At 39.2% G+C, this 23,697-nt stretch overlaps 1 protein-coding gene across 3 annotated transcripts in view; it reads right to left on the minus strand.

The window, feature by feature from the left end:
* The window catches only part of DMD (dystrophin), a 1,885,017-nt gene that overhangs the window by 967,814 nt on the left and 893,506 nt on the right, over positions 1 to 23,697 (minus strand). For all 3 annotated transcript variants that reach the window (XM_060234097.1, XM_060234096.1, XM_060234099.1), the window contains one exon: positions 14,477 to 14,671. In XM_060234097.1, the coding sequence (XP_060090080.1) occupies positions 14,477 to 14,671 (195 nt within the window). The remainder of the gene's footprint in view (positions 1 to 14,476; positions 14,672 to 23,697) is intronic.

Consider the following 23,697-nt stretch of genomic DNA (forward strand, 5'->3'; position numbering starts at 1 on the left):
AAAAAGAGAAACCAAAGCATTAAATTTTCAATAGTTATTTTCTTATATAGAATTTCTCTCTGACAGCTAGAGACAACATGCTCTAATTTAAATTCTCAGGCATTTCTGTGCCACACAGTTATCAATTTTTTCTCTGACAAATCAAGCTCAAAAAAGTATTCATTCACACAGGTTGTGCAGATTGCAGTTAATTGGGTTTTGCTTAGCTACGGGGGAGGGGGACTATTTTAAACTTTACCATTTAGCCCTCATTTGTGAAAGTGAGTTTATCTGTTCTTTCCTATGCTTATTTGATAGAATCCAGATGTGCATTACTTTTACAAATATGCGAAGAGATTTTTGGAGAACAAAATATGTACAGGATGAAGCATTGTCCTGGCATGAATACCAAATCTGTAATCATATCTCAGTTTTTATATTGATATCCTAAATGGCAGAAACACAGCTTGTTCTATTCATGAATGGCAGAGCAAGATCCACTGCTTAATCACAGTCTTAAATATGTACTAGAGCTATGAATCATAATATTTGCTACAACTTTCATAAAAATCCAACACATTTAAAGAGGATTATGAATGGATTCTTGCTGGGAGAATGAAAGGTTTAGACTGATTAATGAAAATCCACCATAACAGAAATGGTGAGGATTTTTAAAGAGAACTACTGTATCTACATATATCATCTCTGTGAATAAAGAGACAAAAAGCACAGTTAAGAATTAAAACATAATAAGGTAATTATTTCTCTGTATTTTAGAGAAGACCATTTTTTTCACCTGCAAAGACTGTGTGCTCAACCTTTAGTAAAATAACTTATTTTGACATATACATAGCCCACTTAAGATTTTGTAAACTTAGTATGTTATAATTTGATAAACTCAACAAGTGAACTTCTAAACTAAAACTGCCACAGTTCAACCAGCAATACAATTCAAATCTCTGGATTCAAATTTCTGGTCAGCCATAAATTTTACTGGATGACCTTCAGTCAGTTTACTATCTCTCAACCTAACCCATTTCAAAGAGTTATATAATGAAGGATGTAATGCCCCCTATGTACCCCTGAAAAGGGCACACTGGGTAAAACACAACCCTTATAATCTTCACCCCCAGTTCTCTTAACGTATAAGCACCAGCCTTGTTTGGGCCAGAGTGAGGTCATGGAAGCGTACAATATAAACAAAGATGGAGTAGGGCCAAAGAAAATGGTTCCTAGCAGCAAAGCACAAGCCTGACTCGCTATTTTGGGCGGTGGCTTTAGGGTATCTCCAGCCCCCCCCATCTAAAACAAAAGAGGTATCCTGCATTATGAAGTCTACAGGAAAGGATAAATCACTCATCAGAAACCTCCAATACTTGAATCTTCCCTTCCTAATCTAATCACCCTAATTAATGAGCCATCCCCACAATTGGGTGGCCCTTTCTCTTCAGCAATCAAGGATCATCAGTGGATCATTATGCTCTCACATTCCTAGCCACATTCCAGCAAAAACAGTAACAGTTCCTTTTTACACCTGGAAGCATACATAGATGCAAACATAGATGTAAATATGACAACATCCAAACATAGATGCAAATATGACAACATCTTTGACCGATTTCGCACTGGGGCTTGTTCCGGGTGGAGAGCTCTTTTGCTTCTGGGACTTCTCTCTTGCACAAGCTGACACGGAGCTGCGAGCTGGCTCACCGTTCTCCCGTGGCAAGCAGAAACTGCTTGTAAGAGGATCTTGCTTGCAGCGGGCCAACTCGCAGCTCCGCAGCAGCTTGTGCAATAACAGAGAGAAGTAAAAAGCAAAAGAGCTCTTCACTCGGAACAAACCTAGTGAGAAATTGGTCTTTGTCTTTTCCTGAGAACCCCATTCAGCATTTCCCAACATATTGTTTTACTCCCAGCTAATCCTTTCACTACAATGCTCCAAGGAGCAATCATGTGACCCTTCTTCAGGACACATTTTTCTTTATTAAAACAATAGCCCTCGAAGTTTAATACAACAATTCTTCATTTTCTTTCTCAGAAAACAGTTTTAGCACACAAATCACAAATCATTTTGAATAATCCTGGGTTCAAAAGTTTGGCCAGCCATTAAGCTTGCAAAATGACCTCAGGAGCTTAATGCCCACAGGCAACCCTGCCTCTGATTCTCCAGAACTGTCACTGAAATAATCTTCAAACTCCCCAGTGAAAGCAAGGGATACACTCACCTGTAAACGTATGTCATCTGTGCTTTCTAACATGCATGTGCCTGAGTGGCTGTTTGAACATTCCTTGTGTTTTAAAACAATTTTATTAGTAACACATGGTAACAAAATTATTTCTTACATCTTAATAACTTCTTTTATCTACCCCCTATATTACTTTCTACCCACCCCTCCCCCCATTACTTGACCCACGCCGGTGTTATTTACTTAAAATGCTAATATTTAAAGATACCTTTAACTATTAAAACAAAAACTTATATTCTTCTTCTTCTAAAACTTAATCATTATCAAAAATTGTCCAATGTTTTTTTTTATTTTCCACTCTTTTTCTACATATCTTCTGAACTTTTTCCATTCCATCTTAAAAACTACTAAATCATAGTCTCTTAATGTTCTTGTTAATTTGTCCATTTCACTCCATGTCATAACTTTTATAATCCAATCCCATTTCTCTGGTATTTTTTCTTGCTTTCACAACTGCGCATATAATGTCCTAGCAGCTGAGAGCAAGTACCAAATTACAAAGTACCAAATTATCTTCTTTTGGAAATTTTTCCATTTGTAATCCCAACAGAAAAGTCTCTGCAACTTTCTTGAATTCATATCCCAAGATCTTAGAAATTTCTTGCTGAATCATCTGCCAATACTTTTTTGCCCTTTCACAAGTCCACCACATATGGTAGAAATCTATAATTTTTTACATTTCCAACATCTGTCTGGCATCTTATTGTTCATCTTTGCCAATTTTTAGGAGTCATATACCATCTATACATCATTTTAAAACAGTTCTAATACTATGACACGTCAAAAGTTTCATAGAATTGTTTCACAAGTATTCCCAAATTTCCATCTGTATTTCTTTATTTACATTAATTGCCCATTTAATCATTTGAGATTTCACTACTTCATCCACCGTAGACCATTTTAAAAGTAATTTATATATTTTTGAAATTATTTTTTCATTATCTCCAAGCAGAACTATTTCCATTTCTGTTTGTTCTTTTCTTATCCCTTCAGTTTTGATATCATTATCCACCAAGCTCTTTATTTGTTGCATTTGGAACCAATCATTTTTATTGTTCAACTCTTCAGCAGTTTTCAATTCTACTTTGCCACTTTGTATTTTTAATAATTGATTATATGACAACCACTTTTCTTCACCTATTTCATCTGTTATTTTTATTACTTCAGCCGGCACTATCCATAACGGTTTTCTCTCATCCCCGTATTTCTTGTACTTCATCCATGTATTTAACAAGTTATTTCTTATATAATGGTGAGAGAAAAAAACGTCCATCTTCTTTTTTCCATAATACAAATACATGTGCTAGCCAAATTTATTTCCGTGACCTTCCAACACTAAGAGCTTTTTGTTTAACAGCGTTATCCATTCTTTTATCCACACCAAACAAACTGCTTCCTGATATAATTTTAAATTCGGTAGTTGAAATCCAGCTCTCTCTTTTGCATGTCAGAACTTTCATTTTAATCCTTGGTTTCTTCCCAGCCTCCAAAAATTCTGAAATGTTCCTTTGCCATTTATAAAATTGTTTACTTTCTTTCACAATGGGAATAGTTTGAAACAAATACATTATTCTTGGTAGGATATTCATTTTAATTGCAGCAATTCTACCCAGCAATGACAAATTAAATTTGTTCCATTTTATCATATCTTCATCCATTTTACGCCATAGCTTCTCATAATTATTTTTAAATAGATCAATATTCTTCATTGTTATCTCAACACCCAAATATTTTACCTTGGAGGTAACTTCACAGCCTGTTAATCTCTGTAATTCTTGTTGCTTATTTAATTGCATATTTTTGCATAGAAACTTTGATTTTATTTATTAATACAAAGTCCCGCCAACTCACCAAATTCTTGTATTTTAGCTAACAAGGGTGTAACTTGTATAGGGTTTTTATTTATAAACATTATATCATCTGCATATGCTCTCTGTTTGTAAGTAAATCCTTTTATTTTTAATCCTTCTATTTCTTTGTCTTCTTGAATCTGCATCAGTAATATTTCAAGAGTCATTATGAACAACAATGGGGAAAGCGGACAACCTTGTCTTGTGCCTTTACTAATTATCATATCTTCTGTAAGATCTGCGTTTATACATAGCCTTGTACATTGTTCAGTGTACATTGCTTTTATCATTCTAATAAAGCTTTCTCCCAACTCCATCTTCTCCATTACTGCAAACATAAAGTCCCAGTTTAAACTGTCAAATGCTTTCTCTTCATCCACAAAGAATAATGCTACTTCCTTTTCTGGATGTTTCATAATATTCTACAATATTTACAGCAGTTCCGATATTGTCTCTTATTTGCCTTTTGGGAAGAAACCCTGCTTGATCCTCCTTTATAAAATTTATCAAATGTTGTTTAAGCCGTTCTGCCAAGATTCTTGTATATATTTTATAATCATTAATAATGAAATTGGTCTATAATTTTTTACATTCGTGACATCTCTATCTTCCTTTGGTATCAACGAAATAACAGCTTCCTTCCATGTGTTTGGTATTTTCCCTTTTACTCTTACCATGTTCATCAACTTCTGCAATTTCGGTGTTAACTCATCTTTAAAGGTTTTAAAATATTTAGCTGTATATCCATCCGGCCCAGGCGCCTTTCCATTTTTCATTGTATTAATTGCAGCCTCAATTTCAATTTTTTAAATAGGATCATTCAAAACTTTCCAGCCAAATACTTTCCAGGTTTATTTGCTCCCTGAAAAGATTTCTGCTGTAGTCTTTTCAAATTCCATTCCAATTCTTTATTTAACATATGTCTCATTTGCGTTTGTAATATTGCAATTTCCTTTATAATTTTCTTTTTCCCTGGCCTTTTCCTCAACTCCCCTTCTTTTTTCTTTATTTCATTCTGAATGTACAACAACTGTTTTTCTTTTGCTCTCTTATCTTTATTATTCAAGGTAATCAATAATCCTCTCATTACTGCTTTGTAGGCATCCCAAACCGTCTGAAATTCAATATCCTCTTTATCATTCACTTGAAAGAAAGCTTTAGTTTCATTTTCTAGGTATATCACTATTTCTTTATTCTGTAGTAAATCTTCAGTCAATCTCCATCTTCTCAACTTCTTAGACAATTTTGTAATCCACATTATTGGGTTGTGATCAGCCCCAATTTTGGGTAAAATCTCTATTTTCCTTGTTATAAGACCTAAATCTTTAGTGCCCCACAACATGACAAATAGCTCTCAAAGTTTAGTCCTTGTGTTGTGTGTTCCTGGATCCAAACCAAACACCCAAGATGCTGGTCATCTTGCTCTTCCTTGTCTGACTAGGTAGCTATAATCCACCTTGAAATCCCTTCTATAATCCCTGTCACCCTTGTATTTTCTGAGCTTGTGTGTTTGTCTGTGTGCATTATTTTCTGTATGTGTGCATTATGTTATTATTTTCTTAATAAAACAATAGGCAACAGTCTGGTTAATTCTGACTGTTCTCTAAGGGAAAATCCTGGTAGACAATTGGTATAAATTCCGTTACTGCCTCTTGCTAGCCAAGGTCTCCTAAAAGCTAATATTTCCCCAAATATTAGGAGATTCCCCCAATTATGGTAACAGAGGAAAACACCAGTATCTACTACTCTGAGGTAGTTAGATGATAAGCGGGGTATAAATGTGATAAAATTATTTTTATAAACCCTTCAGAATGGAACTGTGGAATGGCAGAACCAGGGCTTTTTTTTTTTAGCAGGAACGCACAGGAACGCAGTTCCGGCTGGATTGGTATCATAAGATGTGGTCTAATATGCAAATGAGTTCCTGCTGATTTTTTTTCCTACAAAAAAGCCCTGTGTTAAACAATGGTGATATCAGGGTGTGTGACCTATATGCAAATAAGTTCCAGCTGGGCTTTTTCTACTAAAAAAGCCCTGGGCAGAACCATAACAGTTATGTCTCCTTCCACTTTCTAACTCAGAATTCACAGATGTTTCATTGGGATTCTGAAATATCATAGATTGTTTTAAAACTTTATTCCAACACTCCTGAGGTACACTCAAAAGTCCAGTAGTCCAAGCACATCCAATCTTTCTAGTTACCTATGGAAAGGGAAAGAATCATCCTCATGCAAAGTCCAATGGATCATTACATTTTTTATAGATTGCTACTGGAAATCCATTTGTTTATAGTTCTTTCAGCCAGAGCCAATAACTTCAGTATGCATTCTTTAAGTTAAGTTAGTATGGGATGTGGGGAAGAGGTTGGCTATCTGGCTAGTGTACTGTCTGCCTACTGCACCAGCCAGTGCCTTACCGTCCCTGACGAAGGCTGTAGCAGGCTGGGCATTGGAGTACCCACGGCTTTTAGTCCTGGGTGACTTCAATTTCCATGCCAATGAAGCGAACTCCTTACAGGCGATGAACCTGGTGTCATCCATGGCAACACTGGGACTCTCCCAATATGTAACAACTTCCTCCCATCAGGCTGGGCACACGCTGGATTTGATCTTTGTGGTGGGAATTACGGTGGACCAGATTACTGCCGAGGCAGTGCCATGGTTGGACCACTATGATCTGAAGGCCCGTATGGCTGTGCCACCATAACCCTGTTTAGGCGGTGGGTATATTTTGGCTCGCCCACAAAGCCAGATGGACCCTATGTGGTTTCAAATGGCTCTGTGGGATCCTTGGCCCCCTGGTGACTCGCTGGATGAACTAGCGGAAATGTGGCATCAACAACTCTCCGCAGCCATCAATGAGATTGCTCCCCAGCACCCTCTTCATTGCCATTTACGGCTTGCACCATGGTATACCCCAGAGTTGTGGCTGATGAAATGGCAACTAAGACAGCTAGAGAGGCGATGGCGGCAAACCCATGACGAAGCAACAAGAACATCTTATAGGCTGTTTATGAAGTCCTATGAAATGACAGTTAAGGCTGCAAAGAGGACTTACTTTGCAACCCAGATTGCACCTGCAAATTCTCGCCTGGGCCAATTATTTAGAACAATTCAGATGCTTACAAACTTGCCACAGAGCAGACCAAACGATAAGGAATTGGAAATCGGCTATGAGGCTTTTGCAGATTTTTTCGCAAGTAATGTCCTGCTGCTCTGCCGTGATCTCCCTGCCAATCTTGACACAGTGAGTGAACTCAAGGTCCCAAGTGTGTCTTCTGGTTTGATCCTGGACCATTTCACTCCACTCAGCTTGGAGGAAGTTGACAAGGTCCTTTGTACTGTATGTCCCATTACCTGCGATCTGGATCCGGGTCTATCATGGTTGATACGTGCTTGCCGGATGGAATTGCGAGCCCCGTTGCAGGTGATTATCAATAGGTCCCTGATTGAAGGAACCTTTCCCATGCCCCTTAAGGTGGTGGTGGTACAACCTCTCCTCAAAAAACCATTTTCGGACCCGGCCATATTGGCAAACTACCAGCTGGTGTCAAACTTGCCCTTTCTGGGTAAAGTCATTGAGAGGGCAGTGGCAGTACAGTTACAGGGATTTTTGGATGACACTTCCATCTTAGACCCATTTCAGTCTGGCTTCCGGCCAGGCCATGGGATGGAGACAGTACTGGTCACCCTCATGGATGATATCTTGAGACATTTGGATTGGGGGGGCATGGCAGTGCTGTTGTTGCTAGATCTGTCAGCTGCATTTGACACAGTCAGCCACCAGCTTCTGTCCCGCCACCTTGCCGACGTGGGGATTCAGGGGTCTGCCCTCCAATGGCTTACCTCCTTTCTCCAAGGCCAAGGACAAAGGGTGGCTATAGGGGAGCAATTGTCCCAGAGGCATCCTCTTGTATGTGGGGTCCCTCAGGAGGCAGTCCTCTCCCCGATGTTGTTTAACATCTACATGTACCCCCTTGCCCAAATTGTCCACCAGTATGTGGATTACACCCAGCTCTATCTATTGTGGGGGGGGGGGGGGTGGCACAGTCCAGCTGAGCCCTGGAAGATCTGGACCTGGCATTGCAAGCTGTAGTGAAATGGCTCAGGCAGAGTTGACTGAAATTGAACCCAGTGAAGACAGAGGTCCTGTGCCTGAGTCACAGTGGCCTGGGTAGGGAAATCCCCTTGCCGGTCTTTGATGGGACACTATTAGCACCAGCATCGAAGGTCAAGAGCTTGGGGGTGCTCCTGGAGCCTTCGCTGACAATGGAGGCCCAGGTAGCAGCCACTGCCGAATCCACATTCTACCATCTTAGGCAGATAAGGCAGTTGGTTCCATACCTGGAGCACGACGACTTGGCAACAGTGATCCATGCAACAGTCACCTCGAGAATAGACTACTATAATGCCCTCTACGTAGGGCTGTCCTTGACTCAACTTCCGAGGCTGAAACTGGTGCAAAACACAGCAGCCAGGTTGTTAATGGAGCTAACTATACGGAAGCACATTCAGCCTTTCCCCATACGTACTCCAGAGAGCACTACGTTCAGGGTTTCAAAATCTCCTTAAGATCCCTGGACCAAAAGAAGCTCAATTAACCAGCACTAGAGCCAGATCATTCTCGGTAATAGCCCCCACTTTGTGGAATGCCCTCCCCGAAAACATCAGGACCCTGTGGGACCTGCCACAGTTCTGCAGGGCCTGTAAGACCGAACTTTTCAAACTCGCCTTTAATGGTTAGGGGGAGGTGGCTACTACCTTCAGCATCGACAATCTCACTGAATTAATATAATGGAAAACAGAAGCTTGCCATCTCAGACTTTTAATATATATGGAAATGTTTTTATAGATCTAATTTTAGTATGTTTGTAAACTGCTAATGTTTTTAAACTGTTGTTAGCTGCCCTGAGCCTGTCAGGGAAAGGCAGGATATAAATCTGATAAATAAATAAATAATAAGCAATCAGGAAACTAGTCATAATCAATACAAAAGTATACTATATCCACCAGGAAACCAGGCTTGAATGTCAAAATCAGGTTCTCCCCCCACCTAATTTTGTCTGCAACTCCTCGATGGAGTCACTATGTTTTTCTACTCTGCTTTGTGATTGGTTCTTTTCTTTTTCCTTACCCTGTTCACAGTCTTGAGTCACCATTACTTTTAAAAAATGTACAAGGATCTGCACTTTTGCTTCATGAATCATTATAACGTTCCCATTGCAAAAGCAGTAGGATATCATCATCATCCTGCTACATATACCCTCCTCTCTCCTAGAACCCATTTATCTGAATAAGGTTTATGAGACAAAAAAGGCTTCTTCACCACAGGCATAAGTTTGATCCAGAACATCCCCAAAACCTAATTCAAGACTTTATTCTCCATATTGTAAAGTAACACAAAGCAACACAGCCTTTGGCAGTCCGAGGCCATTTGTGTATGGGTGCCCTAAATTCAATGCTGTTGGGAAGCAGGGTTTCACCACTCCACTCACCCTCCAGCAGCATTGTGAATTAATGATTCTTCCCTCTTATGGCTTTCTCCTCTTAGAAAATGACTGCCTCCTTAAGGGCTGGAGGTGGGACTAAGGGTACATTCACACTACACTAAATAATGTGTTTTGCAACTTGATTTTTGCTATTCTTGCACTGTGAAAATCCAGCTGCAAAATGTATTATTTAGTGTAGTGTGAACACATCTTAAGTGTCCTGGCTCCTCAGAGTAAAGTGCATGTGTAAAACAAAACAAAAACACACCCTGGATTCCTTCTATTTTATAGGCCTGTTTCTGAATAGGGAAGAAAACTGAGGCATTAAAAAAAAAAAAAAACTATGTGTTTTACTGTCAGCTGCCCTGGGCCCACTTGTGGGATAAAAGGTAAAGGTAGTCCCCTGTGCAAGCACCAGTCGTTTCCGACTCTGGGGTGACGTTGCTTTCACAACGTTTTCATGGCAGACTTTTTACGGAGTGGTTTGCCATTGCCTTCCCCAGTCATCTACCCTCCCCCCCAGCAAGCTGGGTACTCATTTTACAGACCACAGAAGGATGGAAGGCTAAGTCAACCAGAGCCGGCTACCTGAAACCAGCTTCCGTCGGTATCGAACTCAGGTCGTGAGGGTAGGGTGGGATATAAGTTAAATAAAATAACAAATGAATAAATTTAAAAATAACACTACAACAGTTTATTGAGGGCTTGGTAGTCACACAATTTCTCCATCTGAGTTAATGACTGGTCATTTTTTCTTCCCCTCCCTTGTTTCCGGAAAAGAAGAAAAACTGACAGCCCTGGTCAATGAATTCTTATGTACTTATGAGGATGAACCTGGTTAAATGTAAGGGGAGGGTTCTCCCTCTGAAGACGATTGATAGAAGGGCTGATTTAAACAAAGACAAGACTGACACTGACCTGCCACCACTGGTCTCAGGAAGGTAAAGAGGCAGGCAGGATGAAACTGAGGGTCACTTGAGTTGATGGGAGAACTGCCCCATGTAACCCAGACACTGGAAGTAAGGGCAAGTACAAGGCTTAAGGCCTCCTTTCTTAAATCCCCCCTCCCACTCACCTTGACTTAAGCAAAGTAACTATTTATTAAACACAGTTTTGTTCACAGGGTATGGTGCTCCCCACCCCCAAAGTACTTTCCTTTCCCAAGCCAGAGATCCGGCAGTCAGTGTCCCAGAAGTGCTGTCTTCTTGATGAAGCTGGTCCAGTTACAGTCCCCCAGAAGCAGCAGGCCTCCAGTGGGAAGGAAAGTCCTCAGGGCCTCTCTCCTCCCCATCCAACAGAAGGAGGTGGCTTCAGTTCATAGGCATGTGGTCTGGGGGCTAACCTCTTCAAGAAAACCAGTCAGTTCCAAAAAACAGAGGGCCCTCACCAGACAAAAATCTCTTGAACTGAGGCCTCAGCACTTCAGTCCTCGGAAAGCCCAAATGACTAGGCCTCTGCTCCTCCCACTACCCAGTTGTCTTTTCTTCTAGTCACTCCTACATATGCTTCTCCCAATGTGCAAATTAAGTACTTTCACTTCTTTCTCCAACAGCATATATTCCCAAAGCTCTACACCCATTCGCCCTAATTGAGATAATTTTGTCAAGAAACTGTACAATCTTTCACTCAGCTTCAAATTTTCCCTTTAGAAACCACAGACTAATAATAGAAGAATTAGGGTTTGTAGAGTCTTTCGGGAGCAATAGAAGAATTGCAGATTTATACCCCGCCCTTCTCTCTGAATCACCCAGAGCGGCTTACAATCTCCTATATCTTGTCCTCCCACAACAGACACCCTGTGAGGTGGGTGGGGCTGAAAGAGCTCTCACAGCAGCTGCCCTTTCAAGGACAACACCTGCGAGAGCTATGGCTAACCCAAGGCCATTCCAGCAGCTGCAAGTGGAGGCGTGGGGAATCAAACCTGGTTCTCCCAGATAAGAGTCCACACACTTAACCACTACACCAAATTGGCTCTTGATAGTGCTAATTATTAATGGCATTATAGTACCAGTGACAATGTGGTTTTTAAAAAGCTGCCCAGAAGATGCTGGTAACATGAACAACAATGTCAATTACAAAACAGCAGTTTTAAAGCCATGCATACACCACCTATACTGTGTTTCTGCTTCTCAAAAAAATCACAGAGTATTATAAAAATTGGGAGTATAAAAATGATGGAACTGGAGAACAATGGATTGTTACCAGTGCTGCCTGGAATCAACATCATAACTGCATGTGCAATTTGTGTTAATCAATGGTGAATTTGTTTGGGGTGTTTATTTTATGAATTTCAAGCATGATTTTCCAGGAACACTGGGTAAAGCTGTTCCTCAAAAAAGTAAGCCACCCTGAGCCCGCCTCGGTGGGGAGGGCGGGATATAAATCGAATGAATGAATGAATGAATGAATGAATGAATGAATGAATAAGTGTCTTATTTCTGCCTGCTGCACATCTAATCTGATTATTGGATTATGGTCCTATAACACAACAATGGGATCTGTTCTCCATATCTCCCTTTATATTGAAGTCAGTGGTATGTAACTGTCAGACATACTATACAGCTAGTTTTAAAATAATAATGATTTTGTTATGGTTTAATAAACATGTATTATTACTTAGTTTTAATATGTTAATTTGCACAATTTCCAATGAATATGTTGTCTTAGATTTTTTTTTCTTGAAAGGTATACGTATAAAAGGATGCAAAAGATTTACAAACCACATATTAAAACTGCTGTCTGCTACCATCTTGCAATTTGATGCATGCAAATCTTCTAGGGATAAAAATCAGTCACAATTTAATTTTAAACCTGTTCCAACCAGCAGCTATGCAATTTACGTACTATGTTTCTATTTTTACTGCAGGATAATGACAATGATGAATGCTTTCACCAGGAAATAAATATTCATTCATTACAAAGCTCAGATCAAAACTATATGCCTTCCCAAAGTATATGAATTTGCAAGATCTATTTACTGCTGTGAGAGATTTATTTGGGAGGAAGATGGAACTGTACTTACAACCACATCTCTTGACATTTTAATAGCACAGTTAAATTAAATCTACAGCAATAGTTACTTGTAACCAAGATAATCAATATAATTAAAGTTGGTGTCAGCTACAATAATATCAAATACATGTGGATGAACAAGTTATTAGTCATAAAGTTATTTGGACATAAATCACACCAGGATACACAAATGTGTAATGTTAAAGAGCACTAATGGGGATGTACTAATCCTGTTTCTGGGTCATTGCTCTCTGACCAATATTGCTGACAACATTGAAAATACATAAACAAGGAACAAGTGTTTTCTTATTAGCAATAATTTAGATATGTAATATTTTTGCATAGCCAAGTCACACAATCAGAGAGTAATTGCTCCTAATGAAGAATGGCAACAGCATTTTCATGATTATATGGTCCAGGAATATATGTAAGAAATTTATTTGTGTGTGTGTGTGTATACACACACACACATAATGCTTTTCAACCATGAGGAACTTGGGGTGGTGAATGACAATATAAGATACATTTATAAAACTGCCTAGGGACCTACAGTAACAGCTCTGTAAGGAGTTGTATCGCAAATATTTTTGAAACTCTTGGATTTCAAGTGATTTTCAACACATTGCCATGGGCTGATTTTTTTAAAAAAAAGTAGAAAATTAATATCACAATTTCACCCTCCATCACAGGGTATCCCTTTATCTTCTTTTTGGCAGAGCAGCCTTTCCGCCACATTAATTCTTTATTTTTCTCTGGCTGTCCCACCCAATAATTGCAATGTACACTGTTAGATGCTGACGAGGAGACACTAAAATCCTCCTTTTTTGACCTGGTTTGATAATGGCACATGAGAGGTTGATGGAAGCTCAAAAAACCCTGTTTTTAAACCCTGTTTCATTTAACTTAAAGGAGAAATGGTCAAGTTGGAATCAGGTGTATGGCATGAGGTGAACAGACAACAGGAATGAGTTTGTATATTGTAACCAAGAAGTTACTGTTTCTGTTATTCAGACAGATCTTTGATGGGAGAGATTTCTTGGCAGTTTCTGCTTAAATACACAAGCATAGACTCCTTTGTCTCACAGACACTTAAGCTGATGAAGGCAGGAACATTCAAACAAGTTTCAATTTCCTTCCTTTTCCACAGGGTAGCTATCATCCCCTTATTTTAGAAACTATTTTCCTCAGACTCATTAGAAGTGAACTAAGCTTCTCACTTCCCTCACTCAGGATCCTTCGTGATCTTCTTCCAGTCTGTTAGCTTTCCTTCCAAGTCAACTGTCAGTTCTTAACCATCACTTCTAACTGACTCAACTGAAGAATGCAATTTGAATTCTCCGGCACTCAAGGTTCTCACGTCAGGTTACAGAATTAGCCATTTACTGTCCATGACACCTGGCAGAATTCGATCATGTATTTCTTTTTTTTTAATTCGTTCAACTCCAGTTTTCTTATTATCAACTGGTTTCTTCTGTTTTAATAGGAATAATCTTGAGATCTAAAGAATTACTAATAAGCTTGCAGTCTGCTCTGTCCTAGTTAACTCAGGAAGAAAAGAGCCAAGCATTTCTCTACTGTGCTTGGATTCACTTTCAGGTGAGACATCTTCCCTTTCTAGCAATTAAAACTATCATCAGTGAACCATCAATAGGAGGTAAGAAAGCAACTGAGCATCTCTCTAGTGTATCTGCATATAACACATCTGAAAATCCAAGTAATTTTTTAAAAAATTGTTATTTTATTAGAATTTCTTCATTGCAGCCATTGGAGATTCAATTGTTGGTTCTAAAGTGGGATGAAAATATAATAAATGAAACAAAACTAATTATCCTAAATGATTTCCCGGTAATTCAACTGCAAAGGAATACATTAGACTTGAAAGAGTAAAAGTTGATTCTTACCTTGAGGCATTCTTCTTGTCTGCCAAGATCCTCACAGTCCCTACCCTGCAGACTAGGAGAATTAAGGATGTCTTCCATGTTAGATAAAGCTCGTAGAAGCCGAAGGATCTCTGCCAGGTATGCAGAAGGCACATACGAAGTTTCCATAGTCACACCTTCTGTCATTGCAACAGTTGTCTCCTCATAAACAGTTTGCTAGTATGGATACATAACAGAATTTTTCCTTTAGTTTCAGAATGCATATGGCTCTTAAACAGAATATAAAGCAAGACTTCATTGACACATTTGTATCACTGCTATGGACCATCTCACTCAAAGCTTCTCCAATATGCAGCTTATATTTTTGTATTTTAATGACTATAGCTAATATGAATTATCAGACACTGCAGATATTGTTGGCCATGATCTCAAAACCCATGCATGCACTTGGGTTTTCTGTAGAATGTTCCTGACACCATCTCCCAGCTAGCATATCCATAATACCTAGAAAGAAAACTGGCAAATGTTATCATGGAGAGTATTAGGAAGACTTAGATGTAGCTTTTTTGTAGTCATTGAGATCATGGCCGCTATCTCAAATTCCAATATTTGAGTTTGTATTCCTAAATTATGTGTATGCCATGAGTCCTTGAACATTACCTTTAATAGACCAAACAATGTATTTTATAAAAGGATCAGTTTACAAAAAAATCATAACTTAAGCAATCATAACTCCCTAAAATATGCATAGACTTAGCATAGGCTGATTCACACTTACAGCAGCACTCATATATATTCCTTAGGAGTGCATGGAGATGCCTGATAAGTTAAAGGTTAGATAGTGATACTGTAGTTGTGGAACTCACACCAACCATGTGTACAGAAGCCACTTGAGCTGCCTGAATGCACAGAGAGGGACAGTGGGCATGACAGCACTGACCCCATCCTTTGCCTTTGTGTGATCATTGGGACATCTGCACAGTGAGAATTAGGGATTGGCACAGACCTTGAACCTACATTTGTCATGAAAATTGCCTGGTTCATGGTTCATGAGCCAATGGTCATGTGATTGCACCTGTAATGGACCTCCACTGTTTTTACAGAGGTTCGTGTGGTTCATGTTGGTGATTTGTGCAGCAGACATACTGGTGCCGATCAATTAACTGTCAAAGCAACAGGGGAGGATGGACTTCTGCTGCCTTTCTGCAGCCCTAGAAACACCAAAATTGGCCTCCAAAGCTTGACACCAGTGCTGGCTGTCAACAAGAGAGATCCCATTCTGCTCTATGGGAGCAGAATGGATATGTACCCTCATCTCACACAGAGATGTTTTTACTTGAATGTAGGCAGTTAAGCAAAGAGGGAGTTAAAAACAGAGAGGGAAGGGAACCGGAACTCAGGTTTGAAAGATTTTTATTTTCAAGTGAGAAAAGGGAAAGGGAAGGTGGATATAGAAAAGTAAAAAAAAAAAATCTGTTCAGAAAAATAGCACTTTGCATACCATTATAACCTCAAATACAAAAAAAAATTCCATCATGTCATTATTATTAGGCATTTAACCTTTCATCACATAAATCATATGAAATTATATTGTAAATTCCCCTTCAAATTATCAATTTAGATTATGTTTGATTCATATTCCAATCAAATAATTTGAAGAGTATTTACCGCCATTTGTCATTCAAGCAGTTTAATTATCTGACCATACATATAACTTCTCCCAGTATTTTCTTGCTTCCTCTTTGGATTTCCCAGCAAGCGTTAAAGATAAATAGTCAGCTGTTTGCAGCTGTTCCATCTCTGCTGCTTCCAGTACTTTCCCTATTAACTCTTGCTTTGTAGGTAACTCTTGAAGCTTCCATTTCTGGGCAAACAAAATCCTAGCTGCAGTATTAATATGTGCCATCAAATGTCATATTTCTTTTGTATAGTCACTAGGATATATATTCAACAAAAACAGTTCTGGTTTAAATTGGATCTGCATCTTCAAAATCTTTTGTAATAGTTCATGGACCATCTTCCAGTATTATTTTGCCTTCTCACAAGTCCACCACATATGATAAAATGACCCCACATTTTTTGTACATTTCCAACATTTGTTAGACATATTAGAATACATTTTAGAAAGTTTTTGAGGAGTTACATACCATCTATAAAACATTTTATACAAGCTTTCCTTAAAAGACATTGATTTGGTTAGTTTAATGTTTGAATTCCATAAAGTCTCCCATTCATCTAACATAATTTGAGCCCGCTTCGGTGGGGTAGGGTGGGATATAAATCAAATAAATAAATAAATAAATAAATAATATTACACTCTATATTCTTTGCCCATTGTACCATATAGTTCTTCACAATCTCATCTTGCATCCTTATCTGTAGTAGATAAGAGTAGATTTTCAAAATTAATTTTTCTTGGGGGGCTAAAAATATTTTGTCAAATGAGTATTGATCCTTGTTTAATCCTATTGCCTTAGCTTTTACATATCTGGACTTAGCTTTTACATATTTGCGTTCTGAGCCACCAGCTCATGTTAATGTTCTTACTTTCAAGTTCTTCATTAGTTTTTAGTTGATTATCTTGTTGCAATAAGTTCTCATACTTTTAACATTGATTTGGTTTCATACGATTTGGTGGTGTGAAAGCTTCAACAGGGGATACCCATCTTGGAATACTTTTATAGATATTCAGGTTTAAACACATCCACGTATGGTAAAGAGATTTCTGTAACCAGGGTTTTTGAAATAAGAATGTCCTAAGCTTTGATACCGCAAATATGCATGCCAGCCTTGCGTAAGTTCATGTCCCTCTAAAAGAAGTTGTCTTCTATCTTGTAACAGAGCCCACTCTCTCAGCCAGGTCAGCACCGAGGCCCTATAGTACAATTGCCAGTCTGGCAGGCCTAGACCCACTCTTTTTTTACAGTCCTGTAGAAGAAGAAGAATGGTAGATTTATACCCTGCCCTTCTCTCTGAATCAGAGTCTCAGAGCGGCGGTATCATAAATTGCCATCGGACATTGTCAAAGGCTTTCTCTGCATCTAAGCAAATTAAAGGCTAGCTGCTTCTCTGGATGACTTTCATAATACTCCAATATATTGCATATAGTCCTTAACGTTGTCTTACAGATATCTCTCTGGGAGAAATCCTGCTTGATCCCAATGTATAATAGTCAACAGAATCTTCTTCAAGTGTTGTGCCGGGATAGAAGCAAAATATTATAATCCACGTTCAAGAGAGAAATTGGTCTAATATTCTTTACATCTTTCAAGTCTGTACCTTCCTTGGGAATTAAAGATACTGTGACTTCTTGCCATGTCGATGGGGTTTCGGCTTCTCTCTGAATAGTTTCTATCAGATGTTTAAATGGGACCAATAGACAATCTTCAAAAGCTTTATAAAATTCTGCTGGTAAGCCATCTGGACCAGATGATTTACCATTTTTTTGAGAGACTATCGCTTCACATACTTCTCTTATTGTTATTGGTTCATTTAGAATTTCCTGCTGATCATCCGTAAGTTTATTAAGATTGTTCTGCTTAAGAAGGTCTTCTAGACCTTCCTTTGCCACTTGTTTATCTTCATATAGCTTTTTGTAAAATTGTTCCACAATTTGAAGTATCTCCTGTTTTTGAAATTTCTCTGTATTGTTTTCATCTCTCAAAGATATTATAATTCTCTTGGGAGAGAAGCAGAGAGAAGGGTGCTCCAAAGAGTGACGAGAAGAGCACAAAAGATTTGTGGATGTTCTCTCCCCTCATTGGTGGATCTGTATAATATGGCATGTAAAAGGAAGATACAAAAGATCCTAAGGGACCATACACATCTGGGCCATTTGCTTTTTGAGATCTTACCGTCAGGTAGACGATATAGAGTGTTGAAGGCTAGGACAAACAGATTTAAGGACAGTTTCTATCCAAGTGCTGTGGTTAGGTTAAATGCAGGGTTATGAAGGATTATCTGTTTTAGATGTATTTAATGGTTTAAATGGTTTTAATGGTTTTATGAATGTTTAATGGTTTTATGAATGTTTATTTAATGGTTTAAATGGTTTAAATGGTTTTATGAATGTTTATCCGTTTTAGATGTATTTAAATGGTTTTAATGGTTTAAATGGTTTAATGGTTTTAGATGTATTTAAATGGTTTATGAATATGTGTGTTTGATGTGTTGGTATGTTTGTGGAAGAGCACCTCATTTCGTTGCTCTCTTTTTGTTGAGAACAATGACAATAAATTCATCTATCTATCTATCTATCTATCTATCTATCTATCTATCTATCTATCTATCTATCTTTGCATTTTATTTTTTCAGTCAATACGCCAGCCAACTCCCAGGTTTACTGGCGGCATGTTCAAAATAATTTTGTGTTGCTTATTTCAGTTTTCTCTCTACTTCTTTCACCAATAGTAAGTTAAGTTGATGTTGTATCTTTTTCAAATTCTTGTTTTGTTGGTTGTAGTTTTAGGTTTTTATCAGCTTGTTTCTTTCTGCTTCTTTAACTTTTGAAAGTTCTCAGTTCTTTCCCACTTTTTCTTGGCATTAAATCTAATTGCCAGCCTCCGAAGATATGCTTTTGCTGCATCCCATCCTACCTGTGTCTTCACTTCCTGAGTTATGTTTTGTTTGAAGAAGAATTTCATTTCTTCTTCAGCTTCCTGGAGAAAATGTTTATCTTTTAGTATTTGTGTATTTAATCTCTGATTCTTTTTTCTTTGCATTCCTTTAAGATTTACGACTACTGGACTATGATCAGATATCACTCTAGGTTGAATCTCCACTTTCGCCAATTCTTTCATCAAATCTGTAGAAAGCCAACACAAATCAATTCTTGACCAGGACTGATGACTAGATGAATAGTATGTAAAGTCTCTTGATTTTAGGTATCTCGTCCTCCAGTCATCTACTAGGTCCAATTCATCAGCTAGTTAAAAAAACTTTGTGGCAACTGTGAACCTTTAAATTTAATTTGCCTGTGTGTCTTTCTGTCCAGTTGTCTATCAAAAACTGCATTAAAATCTCCAAGTATGCAATAATCGGTATATTATAAACTCGCTAATTTGAGATGCAGGTCTTTTTTTTTTCGTGATGATCATTTGGGGCATAAATATTTACTAACAAGATTTTTCTGCCCTCCACTGTAATTTCCACCATTAGAGTTCTTCCATCTTTTGATGCAAAACAAAGCTGTGGATTAAATTTGTCTTTTACATACGTTGCCATGTCTCGCTTCTTTTTATTGATATCTGTTGCAGCAAATTAATTGCCAGTTTTTTTATTCTTCCACAGGGAATTGGAACTATTTCTCAGTGTGAACAGTGTTTGGTGCTTACTTAGGGCTCTGAGGCACCCATCCTGCTCAGTCTGAGCAGAGGGGCTTACCTACTAGCAGGACTTTATTCCTGGGAGAACACAAATGGAGTTCTGGAACCTCTTTCTAGAAACAAAATTCTCAAAAAAAAAAAAAAAGTTAATGAGTATACCAGGGTAGCATAATGTCATATGTGATGTCACAATTTTTTTTTAAAAAAGTAAGTTTTAAATGAGAGGATGCCCAGTAGTAGCTGCAAGTGAGTAGGGAAGCAGCCAGGCAGTGTAGGGGACTTGTTGGTCTTGCCAAGGGGGAGGTATGGCTGTGAGCCTGGAGAGAGTCTGGGGTGGGTTCAGGTGCGAGAAAGAAAATCCACCAGCAGCAGTGTGCCCTGGCTACCACTCCACATGTTGTATTCCAGGCTAGCATGGCTTGGATTGCATATTGTTGTAAAAGATGTTTCTGGCATCAATAGGCTTCAAGTTGTATGTTATGTATCATTCATCTAAAAAGAAAAAAAAATGTAGCTTAAGTCATGTTGGAGATGGAGATTTTTAAAATTGGAAATATTCTGTCTACAAGATGGGTTGCATCTAGCTACAGAACTGTTTTGGCTGTTTGACAGGATTTGAAAAAGGTAAATCAGCAAATGGTTGAGACAGAAAGGAGAAGTGCATATACGAAGGTCTTCATAGAAAGATTACACCAGTTGAATTTATATGGGTCTCAGATTAATTTATACTTTACAAGAACTGTCAGAACTGAGAACAGAAGCACTGTTCCAGGTCCTTAAGAAAGCACTTGAGGCATTAGAAGATCTGCAATTTAAGTGTGTCCCATTGCAGAGAAAAAAATAGAGTTGATGACCCACCAATCTCCCCAGTTGCATTTTATGATCAACTTAAAATTTCTCTTCAGAAAAGGCTGTTTCAAAATATACAGATGCCGTGGAACGTCACTACCAGACAGCAGTTGGCTCTAACCACTGGCTGGCAGGGAGTCTCTTTTAGGCCAAGCTCCTGTGCTCCAAGGCCCCTTGCAAACCACAAGAGTCCAGCCTAAGTCAGTAGACTGCCACCACCCCAAGTATCCACCCTAGGCAGGAGGTTGGGGAGTTCTCCAGCCCATACCAGGGGATTAACAAGAACCCTGCAAGGTAGACTCACAGGACAAACAAAAGTTATTACTCCAGCAGGTAGCCCACAGTCTCAGACACCAAACTTAATAGTAGAAGACTCCACACAGTTTAACCATATAAGAAATATTTTTACTGTGTGCGCATATAAAAATAAAACGTAGTTATAGGAAGGAATGAAAAAAACAATGCCTAAGCTTCACCAGCCTAGCTATACAGTTGACATAGTTACCAAAACACAGCCAGCAGAAGTTGGGACAGCAGGTTCTTAGCATTCAGCCAGGCCCATCGGAATTGCAACAGAAGACACCGCAGAAGGCCTGAGTAGTTCAGACGATCAGCATTACAACACACAGGTAGGCATAGGAAGTCTGAGCGGAATCAGACTTAAAGTGGGCTTCAGGTAGCCACACTTTATGGCCAGTCCCAATTAATTGCTGGGCCCCTGGCAACCAATTCCAACTGAGAGCAATGAAGTCACTCTCCACTCTAATTTATTTATTTAATGAAATTTATATCCTGCCCTCCCCCAATGAGCTCAGGGCAGCTAACAACAACAAATTAAACCACATAAACATTAAAAACAAAATACATAATAAAATCATTCATACAATTTACAATCCTAAAACCAAAATGTACATTTCTAATTTCTCTGATGTTCTTGTTTCAGTATAAAATTCAGTGGGATTGTCAATACTGTGGAGTAATAGCTACCTCCCTTCAACCATTAAAGGCAAGTTTCAATAATTCGGTCTTACAGGCCCTGCGGAACTGTGGCAGGTCCCGCAGGGCCCTGATGTTTTCAGGGAAGGCGTTCCACAAAGCAGGGGCTATTACTGAGAATGCTCTGGCTCTTGTGCTGGACAGTCGAGCCTCTTTCAGTCCGGGGATCTGAAGGAGGTTTTGATACCCTGAACGGAGTGCTCTCCGGGGCACATGTGGGGAGAGGTGGTCCCGAATTGCTAATCAAGGGGTGATTTAGGATAGTCCCAATTCTCACCCCTCCAGCTCTTTTTAATTAGGGAGGCACTCTGCCTGGTACCAGTTTCAGCTGAACCCTTTTTACCTAGAGAACATACCAATTCTTATCTATGCTTACCCAAACACTTAGTCTCCAGGCCAGAGAACCAATTTACAACTTAGAATAACAGGCGTCTTGACCACACAGGCCAAAAACTTATGCTAGTGATTTTAGGACCAAAATCACTACAACAGAACTGTCAAGGTGTGAAAGAGTTGTGAATTCTAAAAACTGGCCAGCAAACTCAAGGGACAACATTCTCTATGGGGAAGAAGAAATATGCCCATTAGCAAGAAGATTTCAGCTCAATGAAAGAGAAGCCATTCGAGCCTTCAGAGAGCATATAACACTCAGAGAAGAAATGCCCAGGGAACAGTCTCAGATTCGGGCACACTCTCAATGCAATAGCTATTTCCTCCAGTGTGTATGAAAGGGGATCTTCCCAGATGAACCTGATTGTCACTCCAGAAAGGTCATCTGTCAGTCAAAACCATGACATCTTCATTGTTTATAAAAATTGTTGGATGTCTCTTAACAGTCTATGATCCAGGGCTTTTTTTGTAGCAGGATCTCCATTACATATTGGGCCACACACCCCTGCTGTAGCCAGTTCTCCTGGAGCTTACAGTAGGCCCTGTACTAACAGCCCTGTAAGCTCCAGGAGGATTGGCTACATCAGGGGTGTATGGCCTAATATGCAAAGGAGTTCCTGCTACAAAAAGCCCTGCTTTGATTCATCAAATTATGTTAAAACATAGTCATCGCTCAGTGTTAGGCACCAGAAGAAAGACGTGAAAAAGACCTGAAGAAGTTGGTGACATGTGTAAAGTTTGGAAACTGCTTTAAAATTGAGGAAAGTCTGTAGCACATGAAAATATTGTTGCAAAGAATCCTGTGTCTTTCTCCTACATTTTCCTCTTGAGAGTTCTGGCACCTCTTTTTCCAGAAAAAAAGCCCACATCTTCCTTCATTGGGTTTTCTGAACACCTCTCCATGGCTGGGGTTTGGTGTTTGGGTTTGGTGCTCACTCAGGGCTGTGAGGCACGTGTCCTTCTGCTCAAACTGAGCAGAGGGGCTTAGCTACTGGGTTCCTCAGCTGTGGACCCACACTCTCCCTCAGTAGAATTTTTGAACACCTGTCCCCATCAGTATCTTGTGAATTCAGGGCTCTGAGTCACCTCTAGATTGCAGGGAGTCCATTCAACATACTTCTGAACCCGCAGCTCTGATTTCCCCAGAGAGGACTTTTCTAGAGGCATCTGCTTTGGGAGAATGTTACTCAGCCCCCTAAATCTAATCCTCATCAAACTTGGAGAGCAGATAGAGGAGAGTCAGCTGGAGACTTGCTGTGAGTTTGGCATCTCTAGCCCATGAGGGGGGCATTCTACTGCATCATAGACCCCATGATATAAAAACCAGTTTGGTGAATGGGAAGGTTCGTGGTTCATCACACACTGGGACAAACCTCCATTTTCCTGGTTTGTGCCCATCCCTAGTGGGAATGTACACTTCATCCCTGTGACCAGAGATATTCCTTTTTGAACACTGTTGATCATGCTGTACATATGCACAAAAACTACCTCCACATGTAGGTGCTGTGCTCATGAGCTGGTGATCAGGCAGAAAGAAGGGCAGGGGCCAGCACACTCATGTCCACTCTCCCTTTTCATACATTCAAATAGATTTCACTCAATCTTTCTAAATAAAGCAAGTATGTTTAGGCAGCATTGTTAATGAACCATCATACATTTCTTTCTTTTCTGTGCAGCACTGCT

This window comes from Heteronotia binoei, chromosome 3, assembly GCF_032191835.1.
Source record: "Heteronotia binoei isolate CCM8104 ecotype False Entrance Well chromosome 3, APGP_CSIRO_Hbin_v1, whole genome shotgun sequence".
Classification (NCBI taxonomy): domain Eukaryota; kingdom Metazoa; phylum Chordata; class Lepidosauria; order Squamata; family Gekkonidae; genus Heteronotia; species Heteronotia binoei.